Source organism: Larimichthys crocea, chromosome XIV (assembly GCF_000972845.2).
Source record: "Larimichthys crocea isolate SSNF chromosome XIV, L_crocea_2.0, whole genome shotgun sequence".
NCBI classification, from domain to species: Eukaryota; Metazoa; Chordata; class Actinopteri; family Sciaenidae; genus Larimichthys; species Larimichthys crocea.
The window spans coordinates 12,898,429-12,915,672 of NC_040024.1; the positions used below are offsets into that span (position 1 = coordinate 12,898,429).

Genomic DNA, 17,244 nt, shown 5'->3' on the forward strand with positions numbered 1-17,244 from the left:
TTTTGTTCTATTTTTATTTATGCTGTAAATACTCTGAATTACATTTGCAATAGGATGGATATGCTTCTAAAAAGAGCTGCCAGAACAGTTAACTAAAAGTTTTCATGATGTCACAGATGACTCTTTGCTAGATACAAGGAGAATGGTTTCAAATATAAAACTAATCTAAGTAAACATTTTTATGACTTATTTTAATGCAATTTAGTTGAATGAATAGAAGAAATACAATCACCAGCTGAAAGCTTCTTATTGGGTGCTTCTTCCTCTGGCTCACAGATGGTCTGGACGTATAAGAACTGCTCTGATTAGCTTATTGATACAAAAAAACTGAACCAATTCTTTACTGTGTGAAATTACTTTTTTTTTTTATCAATTTGATTTAAACTCTTATGTGTATCAACTGTTAGAACTTGTCCCAGTCCTTCATACATCCCAGTATCTGAGAGTAATTTGGTAATTTTGTCATTTTTTTCATGGAAAACATATGTTGACAGCCCAGATCCTAAAAAGATGGCAAACTCAGGGGATGCACTGAAGATCTCTGTGGATGGTGGAGTCACTGAGATGCTCCTATTATTAGATCTCTCTAATATTAGAGCATGCATCTGTGCTGAAACAACGGGGAATTAAAAGCTTAACATCACCTCTGAGTGGAATTAAGTACTGCTGCATAATTATGATGAATATGCATGCGCCCATCCATTTTCCTCCGCTTATTCGGGGCCAGGTTGTGATAGCAGCAGGCTAAGCAAGATAGTTGTGTTCCACTGTGTTCTGGGTCAACCTCAGGATCTCTTACTAGTTGGTCATGCCTGGAAAACCTCCAACCATTTCAAATGGATCACAGGAAAGAACAGTGGCTTTACTTCAAGCTCCCTCCATTTTATTCGCTTTATTCGCAGTAACATATTTCTGTCTATGGCCAAGGGTCAAGTAATTGGAAAGCATGAAATCAAGTTTAAAACCTAATATCAATGGTTAATATTGGTCCCAGTTAGAGTGTGTTGTGCTCATGGCTTTAATTTTAAACTTCACCCAACAGACATCAGTGACCTATTTCCTATTCCAACTTTTGTTCTTGCGTTGATGCACAAGTGGGTTGCCTGTCTCTATATAGTGATTGCCCCACATACAATGCGGAATGCAGTATAGTAAATCTCCCTGACTCAAAGAGGTTTTCCGGATCAGGTCTGGATGTCATCAGCAGGATGTCTCGAGGCCAGACAGCTCAGCGTCTGGCAACAGTGTTTGTCAACTTTACCTTATCTAACCTTCAGGCCTCGATGGAGTTGAATCCCAGGTCTAAATGCTTTATTCATGAAAGATTGACAACATGTTTTCAATCTTCTCCTACAGGACAAAGAACCCTCCACCACAGAAGTGATGTCCTAGAGACCGTGGTGCTTGTCAATCCTTCAGAAGACACTGTTGTATCAGAGGTAATGTCAACATATTCTGACATATAGTTCCAGCTAGTTGCATGTACACTCACATATCAATGGTGTGGAATAAATAAAAAGTTACCCTCCATTACTTTTCTTGACACATTTACCTTTAAGTTCCCTGTAAGGCTTAGCATTGTTTGAAAATGGTCAATACCAAAATTATCTCTCTATTTATTGCCCAACAAACACTTTCTGCAAATGATATCAAAGATTTAAAAATATGATTTCAGTTTATTTCTTTCTTTTTTGTCTTTTAAAGAAATGTTGGACCAATGTTGGATAAAGCAGATCTTTTTACAGATGAAAAATTAACTAACTCAGTGCTGCTCTCTTATGGATGATGTATGTCTGTGATGTATTACCTCAAAACATATCTTTGGCATTTGTGTACAGAAACTACAAAAAATAATTCGTTTTTCTATTACTGCTATTTTGTTCCCCAAAACTTTGTGGAATATAGTCTAAACTTGGAAGTCTAAAATGATTCATTCAATCAGAATCTAACTAATTCAAAGAAAACAAGTTTATAATCCCGGACAGGCTGGTGAGTCTTGTGTCCCTTTTTCTATATTCATGGACAAATCTTGTTAACCTTGACACAATTAAAGTGCATCTTCGTTTGTCAGTGACGCAGGTATTTTTCTCTCCATCTTGCCAATGTTGACTCTCCTTTAACTGTCCTCTGCCTCCCTCTCTCTTTCTCTCTCTTTCTCTTTCTTTCTCTGTTTCTGTGTGTGTGTCCCAGATCCAGTCTCTAGTCACAGACTCAGCAGGACACAAGCTTCTGGTCTTGAGTGGCCAGAGCTCAGATCACGGTGGCCTTCTTCTTCAAACTGGGGTTTTCACCTACCAGACATTTTCACGTGTCTTTGCTGATCCTGGGGTGAGTCAGATCTACTGTCCTCTAACACTTGAACACATTCAAGAATGTACCGTGTACATTTTTCAGCAGATTTTTAAGTGCAGTTGAAAAATGGGTGGATGCTTTGGTACATTTTGGTACTGTATTTGTTGTAAAGCACAAATAGCTCAACATTTGTGGAAGAACACACAAGGTTGAGTTTTCTCACCCTACTAGACTCTTCTATTCTTTTTTGATGTCTTTACAACACAATTCTACCACATTAATGCATAATCACTGACTGATGTGTCCCTCCAGCAGGTCAGTGAATTACTGGGCGCAGCAGCCCCCAAGCAGCAGGCTACACTTACTGTGTCCTGCCGCGGGGAGGTGGGCTGGAGCTCCCTGGGACAGCAGCAGACCCTAAGGGAGTTCCTGGAATACAAACTAAACCCTGAGCCTGTTCTCTACAAGATGGAGGGCGTCACTGAGTTCACAGAGTACATCTCTGAGACGGTCGACGTCCCTTCACCTTTTGACCTCCTGGAGCCACCCACCTCTGGAGGCTTCCTAAAACTGTCCAAGCCATGTTGCTACATCTTTCCTGGTGGACGAGGAGATTCTGCTCTCTTTGCTGTAAATGGCTTCAATATCTTAGTGGACGGAGGCTCTGAGCGAAAATCATGCTTCTGGAAGCTGGTTCGTCACTTGGACCGCATTGACTCAATTCTACTCACACACATCGGCGCTGACAATCTCCCAGGTATCAATGGGCTGCTTCAGAGGAAGATAGCAGAACAGGAGGAGGAGCAGTCTCAAGGCTCCACAAACTACAGTGATTGGATGAAGAACCTGATCTCTCCTGAATTAGGTGTGGTATTCTTCAACGTGCCGGAGAAGCTCCGTATGCCAGAATCTAACCTTAAAGTGAAGCGCAGCATCGAAGAGGCCTCGTTGACTTTGCAGTACCTCAACAAACTAGGAATCAAGGCAGAGCCTCTCTGTCGAGTGGTCAGCAACACCATTGAGCCGATTACTCTGTTCCACAAGATGGGAGTGGGCAGGTTAGACATGTATATTCTCAACCCTGTCAAAGACAGTAAAGAGATGCAATTTTTGATGCAGAAATGGGCTGGCAACAGCAAGGCCAAAACTGGTATTGTGCTGCCCAACGGGAAAGAAGGAGAAATATCTGTGCCCTACCTGACATCAGTTACAGCCTTAGTCGTCTGGCTTCCAGCCAACCCTGCAGAAAAAATCGTCAGAGTGCTGTTCCCTGGGAATGCACCACAAAACAAGATCCTGGAGGGGCTAGAAAAATTAAGGCACCTTGACTTCTTGCGCTATCCTGTAGCCACACAAAAGGACATTGCCTCAGGAGCTCCCCCCTCTGTTATAAAACAAACCAAGTTAAAACAAAGAACAGATAGTAAAGAGAGTCTTAAATCCTCCCCAAAGACTACTGCAAAGGCCTCAAAGAAAGAAACCGAAGGACAAGACGATGTGTCAGCTGCCACAGAGGCAAAGAGCGACTCTGTAAAGGAAAATATATCAGAGAAAAAAGAGGAGAAGAAGCCTACTAAGACTATAAAATCTAAAAGTGATGTGCCAGAGAAGAAAAAACTCTTGAAAGAAAAATCTCTAAAAAAGCACCCTAAGGAAAGGGTGTCAAAAATGGATGAGAAAAAGGACAAAGAAAAGAAAGAGATCAAGAAAGTAAAGAAAGACGACTCTGCTAAGAAAGATGAAAAGAAGGATATTAAATCTAAAGAGGACAAAAAGAAGGATGCATCCAAACCTGAGCTAAGAAAAATGACAAAGCCTGACCTAAAACCACTCACACCAGAAGTCAGAAAGACATTACATAAAGCTAAAGTGTCAAGTAAAGCCAAGACTGGAAAAATCAGAGCAGCAAAGGCTGAACCTAAAAAAGAAGAGCCAAAACCTGAAATTATTCAACCTGTACCGATAGAGAATGGAGCAGTGGATGGTATATCCGCTCCCTCAACACCTGAAGACCTCACCAAGGAGTTTGAAGAACTGAAAACCGCTGAAGTTGTACCTGTATCAACAGAGCCACCAGACAGTAACAAGGTTTCATTGGAGCCAACAGCACAAAGTCTTACCCAAGAGAAGCAAGAAGCACAAGAAACTACATCTGAAATTCCATCTGGCGCAAAGTCTCCAGAAAAGGAGGTCTCCGCCCCAGAAGCTGAAGATGAAGACAAAGACAAAGAGTCGATAAAAGAGAGAGAAATGGAAGAGGCTCAGAAATTTGAGGATGAGGGAGCAGCAACTCAGGATGAGGAAGAGGAAGAGGAGGAAGAGGTCCCAGCTGCTGAAAAGAAAACAGAAGAGGAGGAGGAGGAAGATATGGGAATAGGCGAAGAGGAAGATGAATCAAAATGGAAGGAGGCAAAGGACGATGGGCTTGACAGGAAACATGAGTTAGAAGAAATGGAGAAATCAGAAAATCTCTTTGCTAAAGTTGTAACAAAACAGGAGGTACAAATGACTCCATCTGAAGAAGAGGAAGAGGAGGGAGTGGAGAAAGCCGAACTGGAGGAGGTAGAGGATTTAGATGTAATAGCAGATGAAGAGATCAAACATGGAGATACAGCTGAAGAACAAATGGTCACTGAAAGCAAAACTATGGAAATTCTATCCGCAGCCAAAGATGAAGATGAGGAAGATGAAGAGGGCTACCTGTCACATGTTGGAGGTGCCACAGCTCCCATAACCTCAGTAGCTCAAGGAGCAGCTGCAGCTGAACCCATCTCTTACATCCAGGATGAGACCATCCCTGGCTACTCTGAGACAGAGCAGACCATCTCTGATGAGGAAATTCACGAGGAGGCAGAGGAGAGGATACCACACCTTCAATATGACGTTGGTGCCTATGACATCTCTGTTCCAGATCAGACTGAATCCTTCGTAAATATCCACGGCATGAGGGAGATGCAAGCTGCCGCCATGACAGAGAAAGGTTTTATCCCAGGTGTGCAGGAGCAAGTATCGGTCTTTACCAACATCATCACTGCTCCTCTGGCAGAAGAAGAACATGTGTCTTCTGCAACATCCATCACAGAATATGACAAAATGTCCTCTTTCCCTACTTCTATTGCTGAAGACCAATCTGTAGCATCTGTCGCAGCAGCTCAAGCTGAGGAACCATCCAAAACCCCTGTTCCCCTGTCAACTCCACCTGATGCGACCCAAGGCAAAGAGCAGCCACTCTCTGCAGGAACTCTTTCCCCACCTTCTTTAGAAGATGACAAACAACCCAAGTCTCTATCTGATGACTTGCAGCTTCCTGTTGCAGAAGTGAAGATGGGGGCTCCTGTTGCACACGATGAGGAGGAGGAAGAAGAAGAAGAAGAGGAGGAGGACCAAACTCCTAATGTTGACATTTCACTTGAAAAACTCCAAGAGGGCTATGCTTCATCCCAATTATTACAGGGTAAGGAGAAAGATGTTGAAAAACTTGCTGGCACAGTGTCTCCAGTTTCAAAGTCTATAGAAGACACCAAACCAGTCCACCTACCTGTCGAAGAGGAAAATATAGATACAGTTGCACCTAAAGATGTTTCATCTGTTGTGCCTACTAGACCTTTTGGATCCGATTCAGTAACTTCAGAGAGTGAAGAGCGCTGCTTCAGTCCTGATGATATCACTGTGAAAATGGCCTCTCCTCCACAGTCTGGACCACCAAGTGCAGCTCACTCTCCACTGCGTCAGTCACCAGTGGAAGACAAAATGAAGGTCTTCCCTGATTTGGAGCTGCAAAAGCAAGAGGAGGTCATTAGTAAAGTAACAGCAACTGAAGACAAAACTAAAACGACAGATGATCCAGAAACATTGGAAACAGAAGATATTGACAAACAGAAAGCAGATCAGCACAAAGTAGTAGAAGTTTCAACATCTTTGGACAAATCTTTTGAGAAGGGCATTAAAGAGGTCCCAGTGATGAAGGAGCCAGTACCAGAAGATGAAAGCAAACAGGCAGAAACAATCTCTGCTGTTGCCATATCTTTAACAGAAGTTGAGCCAGCGAAAAAGGATTCCCATTTCTCACCTGACCAAAGTGATGAAGAGGTTGACGAAGGAATCAAAGGAAAAGAACCTAAAGTACCTCTTCCAGGGAAATTTCCAGAGAGGGAGGGTCGTTTTCTGGATGACGATGAAGACAAGAAGGATGATAATGATGATGATCAACGTGATGCTAAAGCTGCAGTTAAAGCCATCAAAGTGGAACATGAGAAAGAAAAAGATGACACCGCTGATGTCATACAAATTGAGGATGAGAAGAAACCGAAATCTGTCATGCAGGAAGATGTTTCTGCTGTTAAATCCATTACTGATGAGAAACCAGAGAAAGAGGCAGTAAATGATGAAATCTCTGATATCAAACCTATTAAAGAAGAGCCAATTGCAAAGGACACTGTCACTGTTGATAAAGCCATTACAGATGAACAGAAAGAGCCTGGAAAAGACCAAACTCCTGAAGTCAAAACTACTGAAGAAGCAGAGATAGAAATCGTTGCTTCTGTGGCCAAACAAATCAAAGATGAACAGAAGCAGAAAGATTCAAAACAAGACGATTTTGACCTCAAAGGTGAGGTTATTGAGACAGAGGTTAAAAAGGATGATGTGTGTGATGGTACTTTGAAAGAGGAGGAGAAAGAACTGACAGAGAAGGGTGATACTTTTGATACTAGCTCTATAAAGACTGAAGAAAAAGAGATTGAAAAGGACCACGTCACAGATGTCACACCTGCTAAAGACGAGATGCAGAAAGAGGCAGAGAAGGATGATATGTCCATTATTGAGCCTCCTAAAGATGAGAAGAAAAAGGAAATCGAAATATCTGATATCAAAGTGAATGAAGATAAGAAAGAGGAAAAAGAGATAGTGAAGATAGATGCTTCTGCTACCAAGCGATTAACAGATGAGCAGATGGAAAAGGAGATAGTTGTCAGTCTTGCTGAACTCACCAAAGAAGAAGAAATGATTAGTAAAGATGACACATCTGCTGTTACAATGAAAGAAGAAAAGGAGCAAGAGATTTGTAAAGATGCTATTTCAACCATCAGCCTCACCAAGATGGAGGAAAAGGATGGAACAGTGAGTAAAGATGAGATTCTTGTTGCCAAGCCAACCACAGAGCAAGAAAAGGAGAAAGAAACAAGTAAAGATGATATTTCAACCATTGCCCTCACCAAGATGGAGGAAAAGGATCTAACCATGAGTAAAGATGAGATTCCTGCTACTAAGCCAACCACAGAGCAAGAAAAGGTGAAAGAAACAAGTAAAGATGATATTTCAACCATCTGCCTCACCAAGATGGAGGAAAAGGATCTAACCATGAGTAAAGATGAGATTCCTTCTACTAAGCCAACCACAGAGCAAGAAAAAGAGAAAGAAACAAGTAAAGATGATAGTTCTGACACCACACTCTCCGAGGAGCAGAAAAAAGATACGATAGCAAGCAAGGATGATGCTTGTGTCTTCAAATCTACTGCAGAAGAAGATAAGAAGGAAGGTGAAAGTGAAGACGATACTGCTGCCATAAAACTTACCAAGGAAGAGGAAAAAGATAAACTGCCCAGTAAGGAAGATACTTCTGCTGTTAAACCAACAGTTGGAGAAGAAAAGGAACAAGAGAAAAGTAAAGATGACACTGCTGCCATCAAATCTACCAAGATGGAGGAAGAGCAAGTAATAGTATGTAAAGATGATGATATCTCTGCCATGTCAACCAAGATAGAAGCAAAAGAGACACCTGGTGATGCTGTCAAACCAGTCATGGAGGAAGAAAAGGAGCAAGAAACAAATAAAGATAAAGATGTCTCTTCCACTCTCAAACTCTCAAAGATGGATGAAGAGGATGTAAAGATAAGCGAAGATGTTTCCACTGTCAAAACATCTGAGGACAAAACAACCACGAAGGATTTCATTTGTGTTGTCAAACCTTCCACGCACGATGAAAAGGAGAAAGAAATCAGTAAAGATATTTCTGTTGACCAGACAGTGACAGAAGAAAAGGAGAAGGAAGTCACTAAAGATATTTGTGCTGTGCAATCAACGATAGAAGTAGAAAAGAAAAAGGAAATCGGTAAGGACATTTGTGCTGTACAATCAATGACAGAAGAAAAGGAGAAAGCAGTAGATAAGGAAGAAGACTTGGACTCAATTCAGGATCACACTACTATCAAACCCATCGAGGGAGAAAAGGATACAGTAACAATTAAGGATGAAACTTCTGGTATCAAACCTACCAAGGAGGATGAAAGCAAAGACACTGCTGGTGTAAAACCCCTTGCAGATGAGGAAAAGAAGGTAGAGTTGAAAGATGTTACAGCTGATGTAAAACCCATCAAGGAGGAGGCAAAAGAAATCCCAAAGGATGAAATTTGTGATAAAGAAATGAAGGTTAAGGAGGAAGAAATGGAAAAGGAGAAGGAAAAGAGTGATATTACTGATTCTGTATCCATTAAAGAGCAAAAGGAAAGTGACATAGATTATTCATCTGTCAAAACTTTAAAGGATGGCAAAGAGTTGGAAAAAAGTGACATTTCTGACAAAGAAATAAAAATTCCAGAAGTTAAAGAGGAGAAGGGCAATATCTCTGACCACAAACCCATTTTGGAGGAAATTAAGGACAAAGAAACCAAACAAGAAAAAGAGAAAGAAACTGACTCCAGTCTTGAGCAACTCAAGGATACGAAAGAAAAAGAGCCATCAAAAGCTGAAACCATGAAAGAAGAAATGAAAGATGTAGTCAAACAGCTCAGTCCTGAATCTGAATCTGTCAAACAGGACACAGAGAAGGAAGCAACATTAAGCATCAAAGATGAGCAAAAAGGGAAAGATGATCATCCTTTTGATTCTGAATTGAAGAAGGATGATAAAAAAGAGGTAGATCTCCCAATATCTCAGACCTTGGAAGAGGAGAAACCTAAAAAGGATGATATTTGTGATGTCAGAGATAAGCCTATACATGAAGAAACCTCTGAAAAGCTTACTGGAACTCAGAAAGAGATGGAAACCTTTGGTGCTACATCAGTAGAAATGCAGCAAGACACTTATGTAACTACATCAAGTCAAGACCTAAAACCAGTAAAAGATGACATTTGTGTGTCTCCTAGCCACATCCAAGAGGCAAAAAAAGAACAAGTTACAGAAGCAAAGGCCATTACTAGTCAAGACGAGAAGATGGAGAAAGAAAAAGATGATACACATGTTGCTGAACTGAGCAAAGAACAGAAAATGGAAAAAGAACAAGAAAAAGAAAAAGAATACACCTATGTGACTGAAGACATCAAAGATGAAAAGACAAAACCAGAAGAGGATGAAAGAATAATTAAAGAAAAAGACGTTGGTGACATGAAGACAGATGAGATCACTGAGAAAGAAAAGTATGACTCTTCTGATACAGACCATACCAAAGAGGAGAAATGGGAACGAGAGGAGTTACAAGAGAAAGACCTGGACAAAGCCATTAAACAATCTACACAGACAGTATTGGGAGAAGCAGCAATGGCATCCAAGTCAGATTACAAATCTGCATTTGTGGTTCAGTCCTCTGATGAAGACAGGGAAGATGAAGAGGAGGAGGACATTTGTATGGGAGGAGCAGGTTCCAGACCTTTGTCAGTTGAGCCAAGAAAATCAGGACATGACATCTCATCTGAAGGCCTGCCTTTAACCCAAACTCCACAGACAAGTGACCAAGCTAAACTGCCAACATCAGAACAGGCCACAGTGATCATACCAACGCTTACAATGCAGGAGCCCTCTATTGATGAAGAGGTCAAAGAGTTTGGCAAGGAAGAACCAAGACTTTCACCTGAAGTGGACAAAGATGTTGTGAAAACAGAAACCGCACCACTTGCCAAGCCAGAGCCCTCCTTTGATGTGACAATAATGACCTCCATTCCAAAACAAGAAACCGCTTCTGATATCCCAGAAGCTAAAGCAGGACCAATGTCAGACACAACTGAGAAAAAGCCTGTGTTGTCAGCAGTATCAAGCACTGACAGTCAGCCCATGAGCTGTACGCTTTCAAGCACTGAGAGCCAGTCCAGTGTAGATGAAACACCACCACAAGAGAAACACATACCGCCTCAGACAAGCTCAGGACTCAGTGCTACAGAAAAGGCAAAGCTGGATGAGAAACCAGGAAAGGAAGCAGAGAGAGAGATGGAAGGAGAACGAGAGGTGGCTTCTCCAGGATTATCACAGCCTTGTTCATATTTTATGTTAGACAAGGAGGATCCAAGCCACGCTAAAGTTGTAAAACCAGACACTACAAAAATGGAGAGTGTTGATCAAATAACCTCGGACAAGGAAGCAGCCATTGGAGACGAAAAGCAAACCGCTGGTGCTTCTAAGTACGATCCGTATGAAAAGCCCATTCCAAAAGATCACGATTTGGACTCTAGAGAAGAAAGTGAGATTTCTTTAGGTTTTGATCACACCTCTGATATGGGTATTGATGATAACAGAAGAATAAGCCAGTCAGAGGCTGGAGGAGCCATGTTTCTCCTGGAAGATCAGTACAAAGAAGAGCCTCTGTCCTTTAGTAGAGTTGACTACAGCCCGGTGTCCCTCACAGAGAGTGAAAGGAGCAGCCACCACAGCCGAAGTGCCTCACCTAAATATGAAGACAGAGAGAAAGGCCAAGAGGAAGAGAGGGAGAGAGAAGAAAGACCAGATACACCTTATGTTGACAAGAGCTTTTCATCAATAGAAATGCAAGATAATAAAATGTCTCAGGCTGCTGAGTCTTATTCTTTCAGTCCCAAAGAGGACAAACCTGAAAAGTCAGAGAAAGAGAAAGAGGATATGACTGAAGGTGCTGCAGCAGCTTTTCAAACAGGGGCAACAGGAGAAAGTGACAAGGTTTCTACCAGTACAGCTGTTCAATCAGCAAGTGCACCAGTAAGACAAGAAACACCCCCTCCACCATGGAGCCAATCAGATCTTGGACAAGTTTCAGTGGCTCCTTTAGCTTTTGGAGAACTTGCAGAAAAGAAGACAACAGAAAAGGAGAAAGAAAAATCTGCTGAGTCTCTCAAAAACAAAATGGAGTCCTCTGATCATGAAAGAGAGGGATCTCCATCTGGTCGACATTCACCTGCAGAAAAAGACATTTTACCTCAACAAGCATCTGCTGCCCCAATGTTAGGACATGAAATAGATGATAACGTTTTGGCATCTGACAATAGTCAAATCAGCAGCTCTGCCACTTGTAAATCCATGTTAGACTTTCCTGATGGAAAAGAGAGCCTGATAGATAAAAGATTACTTGTAGAGGGGGAAGATTTCAATGTAGATGATGATGAAGATGAAGATGAGGATGAGGAGGAGGAAGAAGAAGAGGAGTTAAGTGATATAGATATGGAAAAGGGTGCAAGAGAACAGTCTGAAAAAGAAATGTGCAAACGTAGCTCTGACGATAGTGCTACATTAGCAGAGGTAGAGGACTCAAATAAAAAATCTCAGTTGCCTGAATCAAGCTTCCTTAAAGAGGAAACAGTCTGCAAACCAGCACCTGATGATGCCTCAGCTGTCACAGAGACAGACAGGGACATGAGTAAAACAACACCATCTCTTGAAGCAAAACCACTCAAAGAAGATGATACAGCTGGTGGTACAGCCACATCCAAGCTTCCTGAGACAAGGAGTGAAGATGCAGGTAAAGCAACTCCATCACCAGACCCAAGTGCTCACAAAATGGACGAGAGCTGTTCCATTACATCAGATGCTCCAAAACTTCCTGAAACAAAGACAGTGGACGATACAGACAAAAAGCATTTGTCTCCTGAACCAACCACAAAAAGAAGGTTGTCATCTGCAGAGGATTTTACCTCCACTGAAGTACAAGAGTCGGAAAAAGAAGATGAAGACAAAGTCTCTCCACCACCAAGCTTTTTGACAAAGGAAACTTCTCAACCATTGACCACAAGCAGCCTGACAGGCAGCGTTTTGCCTCCTGACCATTCCATGGTCCATGACAAGTCCATGTCCAAAACTGCATCTAGTCCCTCCCCACCGCTAAGTGGCAGCTATGCCGATATTGGGCAGAGCAGATCTGGAAGTTATTCTGAGCATTTTTACAGTGAGGAGAGTCATGCAGGATTGAAGGAGGATAAGAAAGAAACCCTCTCAGATGCCTCTCATCTATCCAAGCCAAGCGATGACAAATATTACAGCCAAAGAGATTTCCAAGAAGAAAGTGTAGAGGAGAGGCAGACTCGAAATATCACCACAAAACATGAGGAAACTTCCTCATCACCTTGCACATACACCACCTTAACATACTCTTCTTCTACATACTCCTCCACGTCATATAGTTACTCATCCTCAGCCTCAACTTCTGCCCCTTTGAGTAAACAGTTTGAAGACAAAGTTGAAACGTCCACATCACTATCAAGCTCTGAAATAACTCTAGCCAAAGAGGAGCCATCATTCACCACAGAGTCTACAAGCTCCTGCTTTGGAGGGTTTCAGAGAGATGAGTATTTGGAGGTGACAGCAAAACCTGCAACAAAAGTGTCTTTACCCAGCAAGATTGATGAAACCAAACCATTATCTCAAATCTTGTCTACCACTGCTAAACTGACTGAGGATCTAAGTGATTCTGCAAAGCCTGAGACAGACACAAAATCAAGCACTGATAGTTTCTATATGCTAGAAACCAAGATTACAACATCCTCTGCAGCACCATCTCTGCAAAGTATCGAACCACCAAAAGTGTTGCAAAGTTTATCCACATCAGAGGCTTGCTTTGACGTCTCACCCCTCCAAAGGGCTGACTCTCCTGACAGGGACTCCCAAGGGTCAGAGGAAGATGAGGAGCCTGTTACACTTGAAATGGAGGACAGCACTCTACCATGTCGTATTGAATGTGAAAAAATCAAACAAGTGTCTGAGCAAAAAGAGACTGTTTCATCAATAACTGAGTCATATGTGGTAGAAAGCACCATACACCCAACAGAGACGACAACGGTCACCATCACCTCTTCTGTTGTGTCTACACCTAAAGTTGCGATGGAAACAACACATCAGACAGCTTCAGTTACTCCTCTGAGTGACAGCGGAGCTAGCAAAACCACATGTGCCACAACAGATTTGTCCAAAAAAGATGAGGACATAGAGAAAACGCTGGACATAAAAGAAGAAAAGACAATTGGAGCTATTTCATCTGTAAAAGAAGATGCAACGGTGCCTGAAAAAGAAACAAAGGATGAAAAGACAGAAACTGCTAAAGACAGTGAAGTCAAGCAGAAAATAGAGAAGAAATTGGAGGAAAAGACTTGTAAAGACAGTATAGAGGAGAAGAAGGCAACAGCTGATCCAAATATGTGTGAAAAGGCAGAAGATGGTAAGAAAGGAGAGACAGAAAGAGTAGAAGAGAAAACCTTGTTGGAGATGCCATCAGAGAGATTAGAGGTCAGAAGAAAGAGCAGTATATCTGATTGGGAGCTGCTACAGAGGCCTGACGACTGCCCAAGTGCCCCACCTCCAGGTTATGGTGATGATGATGAGGAAGAGGATGAGGAAACAATGGAAGCGATGGAATGGATGGCCAGTGTCCATGGAACCTCTATGTCCTCCTCAAAAGATGCCTATCACACAGAAACATCTAGCAAAGGAGCTGCAAGGGCTGATCGTCCTTCTGACTTGAACACAGGAGCCACCTCCTCCTCTGCCTCCCATCCAGGCTACTCCTCCTGCGAATATCAACATCGCAAAGGAGAACTTTCTCCGTCATTCATCAACCCAAGCCCTCACCTCTCCAGTGACGAGGGCGAGGAGGAAGGCCATAGTGACCACTCCCAGGAAGGGGATGAGGATGATCAAGAGCAACACTCTTTGAAAAGGAGGTCGCACAAGCAAAGGCGTCACCACCCTCCAAGTTACCATGGAGACTCTGGACAGGGGCCACACCAGCTGCCTGGTGCCATGTCTGGTTTGGCTGTGACGTTAGCTGGAGAGGAAACACCTCCAACATCAGTGAGTGAGTCGTTGCCTTCACAGTCGGACTCTGACGTCCCTCCGGAAACTGAAGAGTGTCCATCCATAACAGCTGAAGGAAATCTCGACTCGGACGAAGACGCTGAACATCTGCCGGTGGACAAATTATCTGCATCTGGAGGTGGGGGGAGTCACCATCCTCCATCACCAAGGTCAACTCAGAAGACTCATGATCCTCTCCCCACACCCATGAAGGACCCTCTTCCCCACCCTCCACACCCAGATGTTTGCATGGTAGATCCAGAAGCTCTTCTCAACGACCACAGCAGCACAGAGAAACTTCTTAAGAAGGAGCACAAGACCACCAAGGGCCTCAGGAAGGGCAAACCTAAGTCAGCCTCCCCAGCTCGTAAGGGGGAAGTCAGGAAGAGGTCCTCTACTCCAGTGAAGCAGACTTCCAAGGACTCTGCCTCACCTCGGTCATCCTCCCTCAGGAGAAAGGACACGGACAGAAGCTCCAGGCTGATCAAGATGTCTGAGACCCAAGGCTCCAGGAGTGAGATCCTCAACCCGGCAAAAGGCCTGGTAAATGGTGTCAAGAGCAGTTCAGGTGGGTTAACATATTCAAATCCTGCAACATACATACTACATGCATTTACCTTCAAAATAATTTCTGGACTGATTCAAACTGCCTTCACACCAGACTGATTAGGACACATTTACCTCCACAATTCAACCTTAACTGTGCACCTGTTCTCCTTCTATACAGGCATTTTGCAGTTGGTTATGTAACTTTCAAAATAAATTAACAAAAAATATTTCTTAAAAAACTTAGAAGAAAAGATATCATCATCAACAGATCAACTTCAAATGAGGGGTGTTATTTCTAGAATCAGAAATCATATCTGAGATTAGGTAAAATGACATATTGAATCTTTTCAATCATAAAAGTAAGAAGTAGATCTTAGAGCCATAGATCCAACTGAAACTCTTACAAAAAAGTCACATAATAGACTTTTATGTTCATGTGCTGTTTGGTTGATAACATTTAGTTCACATTAAACTGGTTACGGTATGTCACATTTCATTTATTTCATTTCTTTTTTTATGTAAATATGAATATTTTAGGGGAGTTAATGCAATCCTGTTTATTTTAAACATCGTCTGCACATGATAAGGTCAGGTTCGGACATGCAATAGACTGTGGTCATTAGAATGATAGATATGCAACACAGATATTATTCCATTAAGGTGCAATGACACATGGTGTGGGCATATTTTTCAGAATAATTGATTTGTATAAAAAAATATGTGAAATCATGCTGTTTCATATCCTTGTTCACTTTCAGGTAACACCCAGAAAACTAGCTCAGCCGTCCCCCCTGGACCACCCGTCTACGTTGACCTGGCCTATGTGCCCAACCACTGCAGTGCCAAGAATGTCGACCAGGAATTCTTCAAGAGAGTGCGAGCTGCGTACTACGTGGTGAGTGGGAATGAGCCGGGCAGCGGAGAGCCCAGCCGTGGAGTCCTGGACGCCCTACTGGAAGGCAAAGCTCAGTGGGGTTCCAATTTACAGGTACTTACCCTCCATATTCATTAGTTTGTCTGCGTCTTCATTCCTCATATTCATACCCTCATATATTATATTCCTCATAACACCTGAATAAGTGAGTGGAGAAACATAACGAATGCAGATGCTTCCACACAGGTGCACTGCAATGGTACAAATAAAAAATTAGCATCCAATCCTGCTCTGTGGCCTGTATGAAAATGCTGAGCAGGCCCAGATAATGCTGATTTTGTATTGATGGCAAGAGGAAAAGACGTGACTTTGAAAGACAGTTCATTGTTGCAGCACAGATGGCAGGAGCTTTAGTGAAAAGGACTGCTTAACTGGCTTGTGTTTCTATAAGGAACAGTGATTCAGTCATTTGGATCTATGGAAAATGGGGTGAGGAATTGGGGTTGTGGTCATTAGTATTTAATTAAGAGTACTATTCTGAGAAATGCTTGCCCTCGTCCATAGAACAAAACAGTTTCCACCACCATCATCAAAACACCAGAGTAGAGTAGCAGCAGAGTATATTTTGGAAGAATGCTGTTCATCCCTCCAGTCGAGTTCACAGACTTGTAGAATGAAAGCAGCACTGAAGCTGTTCGATGCCTCACAGAGACACTGCTTTTTCCTTTAGTTTGTCACCCATCTGTGTATGTACTATATATAGACTGCTATACAAGGTGTGTTCCTACACTTTATTGCTGGACATGTGTCTATATATTATTATACAGTATATAGAGACAGTATGCATATTATTTACTGAGGCATTGTAAGGTAACTTTCACAGTTATGTTGATGACTGTTCTCTATCATAGAATACTCAAAAAGCAAAAAAATCTTCACTCATGTCTGTAAAGAGAAAGCAAACACAACTTAATTATTATTATCAACACTGAAGTGTGGAGTTCGAGTTCTGTGTGTATCTTATATTGCCAGCTTCAGCAAACCCTGGTTTCTGTAGTGACGTGCTAAATGTAGTGTAGGGCAGATTTGACTGGGAGTGGTGCCTGATGCCCACCCCCGTCTATTATGCAGAAACTGCTGTATTGACTTTAGCTCTCTACAGTTCTCTACACAATCCTAAAATATATAACCCAGTGGAACAGACATAGAATCTTTATCAAATGTTTCTGCCAAGATGAAGAAAGACTCCTGTATACGTAACACACAGAGCAGGGGACAGAAGCAGGACAACAGACTGAACTGGAAAACACTGGATTAAAGCTTCTAGGCTGGTTTCAAAGAAAAAAAAGAGATCCTGGTTATGGGTTTGGGTATTCTCATTGAATTCCCCAAAAATGTGTAACTATTCTAGCTTCTATATATTCAAATATCTAGATCTATGAATCTAAATGTCCATTTTTTGAATTGTTTTCTTCATTCATGGCTGATCTCTTTCCTCCTTCACTTCATCT

General features: G+C 42.2%; 1 protein-coding gene across 2 annotated transcripts in view; it reads left to right on the plus strand.

The window, feature by feature from the left end:
- map1ab (microtubule-associated protein 1Ab) overlaps positions 1 to 17,244 on the plus strand; it is a 68,404-nt gene that overhangs the window by 46,916 nt on the left and 4,244 nt on the right. The window contains exons 3-6 of one of the 2 annotated variants that reach the window (XM_019260999.2): positions 1,357 to 1,439; positions 2,191 to 2,328; positions 2,605 to 14,878; positions 15,618 to 15,847. In XM_019260999.2, coding sequence (XP_019116544.2) covers positions 1,357 to 1,439; positions 2,191 to 2,328; positions 2,605 to 14,878; positions 15,618 to 15,847 — 12,725 coding nt within the window. The remainder of the gene's footprint in view (positions 1 to 1,356; positions 1,440 to 2,190; positions 2,329 to 2,604; positions 14,879 to 15,617; positions 15,848 to 17,244) is intronic. The other variant, XM_019261009.2, reaches the window with a different exon arrangement.